We start from the raw sequence: 5,803 nt of genomic DNA on the forward strand, positions 1-5,803 counted from the left end.
ATAGAAAGGTCATAAAGCCCTCCTCATATTGAGAATTCATAAGTGGCAAGCTAGGCGCCCTGCAAAGGGTAGAGTCCCATGTAGATGGCAGTAGTGCCATAAGAAGGCAGTAGTCCCACAAGGGATTTCAGTTCCATGTTTAGAAGGTGGGGCGGGGGGATCTAAGGCTATGTAGCCTGGTGTCAAAAATGCCAAAGACACCAATTCAAGGGTATACTCCCATGGGGAAAAGAAAAAAATAAGAGGCAACCATGTATAAAGCCAAAAACTAGTCACCCATGGGGGTAGGTGTTAAAAAAACAATTTTTAAAAAAATGGTTTAGTGTTCCTAACTGTATATGGCTCGAATGAGGGTAAGAGAGTACAGCAGTTCTCTTGGTGCAGGGAAACCATAAGATGATTAAGGACAACTTTTTTACGGGAAAGGAATCCATGGTTTAATTAATCAAAGTCTGTAGCAATACATGTGTGTGTGTGTTGTGTGTGTGTGTGTGTGTGTGTGAGAGAGAGAGAGAGAGAGAGAGAGAGAGAAATCTCTATAGCAAACCTTTTCAATGTGTGCTCAAGTTCCTATGCTTCACCTTGCTCACGAGTTCTCTCTCGGTAAGCCCCTTATCCAAATCTCAATCCAATAATATTAAGCTTGTGCTCGTTGGTGTCCATCGGCAACCGTCCTCCCCTTGATTCCCTTGGCCCTCCGATCTAGGGAATCTAGTCGATTGTCATCACTAGCCATTACAAGCTACGTGACAAGGGGAGGGCCTTAATCATAGAAATTATTGTGCCTAAGAGAGGTCCTCATAACTCTCTACTTCTCTCTTAGTTGCTCGCATCTTTGGGTTTGTAATCGAGCTACAATAGCAATGATCATCAACAGCATCACCTAATCTATGCTAGTCAAATTGCTCATCCCCTCCTTAGTTTACGGGAGCGCTACCAGTCTAAGTAGTACACATCATATATGTCACAGCAACAGAGTGGCAAAAGGTGTACAAACTTTATCTCTAAACTTTGAATGAATTTACAATAAACCTTGAAAATATAGTCATTTGATTTTTAGATTTTTATTTCTTAGGTCTTCTAAGAATTTTGTATTGAGCACTACACATACTTCCCAATGTCGTCATAAAGCTTCAAGTTATCAAGAGTAGCATCTACTAACATAATATGGCGAAAGGGGGAGCCCTTTACACGGGTCGTAATCTGCGACCTGAAGGCTAAAATCCAAAACTAAAAAAAGCCCCTTTGCACTCGATAACGAGGGAGAGAGGGGGGAGAGAGAGCTTCGGCGGCCGACCGTACTAGTAGGTTTTAAGTCTTAACATTGGAAGGTGTTTGGCCTCTCCATTGTGCCGTTATCTCTAATATATTTTACACATAAGATACAAAATAGAAGTAAATATAATCACTGAACCTACAATAATGCACAAGCACAAGCACAAGCACAAGCACAAGCACAAGCACAAGCGGGTTAGAACTTAGTACTCTTAAGTATAGCCAAGACACTTATAGCTTCATTGTCTTATTTGAACGCCATTGGCACTTTGAAATCAGAAGCTAGGAAAGTCCAAGATTCCTTACAATAAGGAGCGGGGTAAGTGAGATTTGAGTCTCTTCGAGCGGTGCTTAAATTTGAAGTCTTCCCAAGTAATCATGAGCCTCTAGAGTTGCTATAGAAGTCTTTAAAAAGTTTTGGTTAGCAAGTGAAAACCCACCTATATTTTTGGTCTTCCACACTAGAAGATCCAACTCAGACCTACGTCTTCCTGGACTAATTCTTACCACCACTCACACTAGGAATATTTTATCCACAACTTGCATTTGTTATAAGCTTGGACCTACATTGTACAAGCGACTAATTTTCATACAGACCGTGGGCAACCTATAGTGTGAAATGGGCAATGGGTAATAGGCATTAGGCCTCTCAAAAGTTAAAACTATTTTAGGGAGTTAAGTGAAAACAAACCATCACCTAAAGGTTTCAAACGAGAAGACCAACTTTCATTTTGGTCTTTCAAAGGGAATAACATGGGCGGTCTTCAGTTTTCAGTCCTGTCTTCGAGGGCTCTCCTATAGGGCCTCTAAAGCTGCCATTGGAGGGCCCTCCAAAGTCTAAATGGCTTGCCCCATAGCTACCTCTTGCATAAAAAATTTGATCGATAGAGGCGACTACAATCTTTTGAATGGGTGCCTCAACCGCCCCACATTCACCAATCGCATCAGAGGTGTTTCGCATGGGAGGGGCTCAACCCTCACAAGTGCAATCGTGGATGCTTTTATGCGGGCCAGTAGGGGTCAACCCTTGGCCAATTTCGTAACTCCGCCCAAACGGGTGGAGTTTGGCAAACCTTACGCATTGAGAATGCTCACACAACAGCCCGGCAATCACACGCCATGATTGTGCATTAATCAAGGCTCCACCTTCCAATTACACAGACCCACCACCTTCACACTACAAGCCTGCTCATTGCACCTTCTTTTTTTAAACATCAAAGTCAATAAATAGAAATGGGAGATGAATATATTTATTTATTTATCTATCTATCTACTTATTTATTTTTATATGTTTTTGAGAGAGAGACAGATCAGAGCAGAAGGCTGGCGATTGGGGGGGGGGGGGGGGGGGGGGGGGGAGAGAGAGAGAGAGAGAGAGAGAGAGAGATGGCATACGAAACTCCTGTTGAGGCAGTTGGGGAGTAGTGCAACAACTTTGCAAGTAGTTGATCCATGAGGGATTTTTGTTGGTGCTATGAAGTAATGTGGAGCTTAGTGGCTCCTTTTACTCGAGTGTTGATGAGTTTACAACCAAGCATGTGCAGGTGGGGGTGGTAGTTTGCTAACTTGCAGCAAATAGTCAAACTAACAGGGGCCAGTTGCATGCGAAAGCCAAGGTTAAAGAGGTGGGGATAGCGCATATGGGCCACCAGGGTTGCCAATTAACTGCAACCCCCGTCCGTGGGAAATACCTCTTAAAGCAATGTGCATGACTGGTTTTATGCTTTGACAAAAATGCATGTGACATGGCAGTTGGCCAGAAGTCTAAATTACATGGATACGTCTACCATGACAACATACTCCAGAGTCCATGGCTTTATATGTGTCCAAACATAAGACCAAACAATAGACTCAGAGATGGCAGGCGGCGATGGAGTGCAGGAGCAATTGAAGGTAGCCTTTATACCTGGCACCGGTCGCATGGGGTCACTGCTCGCAGGTCACCTGGCCCGCGCGGGCATGTCCATCTTCGTCGGCAGCCGCAGCCAAGACAAGGGCCTTCAGACTGCCCAGAAGCTACTTGCCTCTTGCCCCAATGCTCGCATACAAGGTGGCTCCAACCACGAAGCTGCCGCATGGGCCAACACCATTTTCTGGAGCCCTAGTGTATGTTTTTCTATCTATGTATCTGCTTCTATCGTTGATATAAGCGGTGATCTCCTTTTGTGTTTGTGTGTGTGTGTGTGTGTGTGTGTGTGTGTGTGTGTGTGTGTGTGTGAGAGAGAGAGAGAGAGAGAGAGAGAGAGAGAGAGAGAGAGAGCCTTAGCGCAGATCGGCAAGATAATCAAGGAGTCTTTGAGCACATGAATGCCCGCAGTTGGCACCATTGGTGAAGATGACCAAGCCAGCTGCAAATAAAGAAGTGGGAATGTCCCTAGTTGCACGATGTAGGGAGCCATAGCCGGCTGGCTGTGGATTGCAATGGATTCCAACAGCCGACTGGCATACTCCACTTGAGCTTAGTCCCCTGTACAACCCATTGATGGCCTGCTAAATCGGCTTCATGGGCTCATTGCAAGAGAGAAGCTCGGTAGAATTTCATAGTGCATCTCTGCAAAGTGCGCTATTACCATGTTGTCTTAAGAAATCGAGTCTCCTCTATCTTCGGGTTTTTGTTAAAGTTTGTCGGCTTGGTGTTTCTATCAAGTGTGGCTTCAAAGCCTAAGAGACCATGTTCTGATGATGTGAAGAGGCTTAACTTTAGCAAGAACAGCATGTGTGAGAACAATTATTCCTGCTGATGGTCATTGCAAATCGCTAGGTTTGCTGATTTGATCTTGCTTTTTTACCAGGGGTCTTTGCAAGAACGAGAGAATCTAGTGCAATCTCTAGCGGCTTATCTCAAAAACAAAATTATTATTGATGTTTCCAATGTCATGTATTTCTTTGACGAATCGAAATGGGGCCAAACTTCCTCTGTCTTGCTAAATCAGAAGGCGTTGGGGGTACCAGCCAGATGGACTACAGCATTCAAGGCGACATTCTATGTATGTGGGTTCCCCCCTACATGCTCATGTTAAATATCGAATGAATTTTGATCGGAACATATGCCCCTCTTAACTTTTGTCATGTCTTTCTGTAGAAACTCCTTGAAGAACTTCCTGATCCACAAAATCCTCACCATACCTTTGTTGCTGGAGATGATGAAGAGGCAGTTTTGACAACAATTGCTTTGGTTGAATCAATTCCTGGATTTAAAGCTGTAAAGGCAGGCGGGTTAAGTAATTCAAAGATAATTGAGCTGTTGGGACCTCTCTGGTTGTTTGAGCTGGATAAGCTTAATGCAGGAGGTAATTACCGGAGTGGATGGAAGTATGCTGTATAGGTTGGCGAGAAACCCTGATGTAAAGTATACCTAGCATTCTGCACTCGGATTATTGTGTATATATGTGTGCAAAATTTGCCCTTTCTAGAGTGTGTCTGTGGGAGTTATTGGCTCTTTTAATGTGGATATTAAGATCTGGTAGTTACTTTCTTGGACTGGAGATATGGCGGATAGAGTGGGGCATTTTTCTCTCTTAGTAGCGCTATGTCCAAGCATGTTGCAGCTTGATTTACTATTCTAGTCTTCTCCTCAGCTCTCTGATAAAGAAATCAGGTGCAAAATCAATTTCTCAGGAGTTCAATGTGTTTGGGGAAATAACAAAAAGCTCTGCATCTTAGATCTGTAAAAATAAATGACAAATGTCATACAAAGGCTATGCCCGATGTCTGCAAAGCTTTACACATTTCTTGTGTTATAATTGGCCACTTCTGATTCCAATTATAGTGCTCTTTATCAAAGGATGTGTGGTTGGATGACATGAGAATTTTTGAAATTTGAGGGGTATTTTCTTACTTTTCAGGGGTATTTTAGCATTGTTCCCTTAACAATTTTGATGCATATAGTTGGAGCTTTCTGCAGGCAAGTGAAGCAGCCTGCATTCATATCAGTCGGCAAACCTTAGGGTTTTCCCATTTTCTATATGTGCTTGCACTTGCAGTGAAAAGCTTTGCGGCTTGCGAGCATGCGACCCTGCTGCCCATTTTGTAATGTGCTGATGAAAAGGAGCTCTTTATTAATTCAAAGTCCACTTACAGGAGCTTGTGTCGAGTTTTTCTTCCATTTGGTATCCGACTTAGCAAACCTATGCTTGAACCAAGTATCACATGCGAATCACCACCCAAGCATGCCCTATATAGATCTTTGGCCACACTATTTATAGACCCCTTTTATCGCATGTCTGACCTCACCCTTGGCATGTTTGGTCTTACCTAAAGCCTGACATTACTCACCTTTGGAGAAGCGTTTTCTTTCTCAAAAACAAGTGGTAATATTTTTGTAAAAACACAAATGTTTTCCACAATGGCATTCCTCACGGATCTGGCGTTGTCCATTTGATCTATACATGGTTCAATAAGAGGTTCAATGAAATCAATAACATCTTGATTTTTTACATTGTTGTCCTTTCGCAACTGTTCTGTGTAACCTGCCTATAACCAACATAGTGTATAGACTCTATTTATAACTCATTAGAGTACTTCAAAT

The 5,803-nt window shown here is 43.0% G+C and overlaps 1 protein-coding gene across 1 annotated transcript; it reads left to right on the top strand.

Annotated features, from left to right (window-relative positions):
- Positions 1–3,085: 3,085 nt before the first annotated feature.
- Positions 3,086–4,750, top strand: LOC147437619 (uncharacterized). Its single transcript, XM_086485975.1, has 3 exons — positions 3,086–3,381; positions 4,068–4,262; positions 4,358–4,750. The coding sequence occupies exons 1-3, from the start codon at positions 3,133–3,135 to the stop codon at positions 4,598–4,600; spliced, it is 687 nt and encodes a 228-aa protein (XP_086342101.1). The 5' UTR covers positions 3,086–3,132; the 3' UTR covers positions 4,601–4,750.
- Positions 4,751–5,803: the final 1,053 nt, after the last annotated feature.

This window comes from Adiantum capillus-veneris, chromosome 17, assembly GCF_014529385.1.
Source record: "Adiantum capillus-veneris isolate H3 chromosome 17, ASM1452938v2, whole genome shotgun sequence".
In the NCBI taxonomy this organism is placed as follows: Eukaryota; Viridiplantae; Streptophyta; class Polypodiopsida; order Polypodiales; family Pteridaceae; genus Adiantum; species Adiantum capillus-veneris.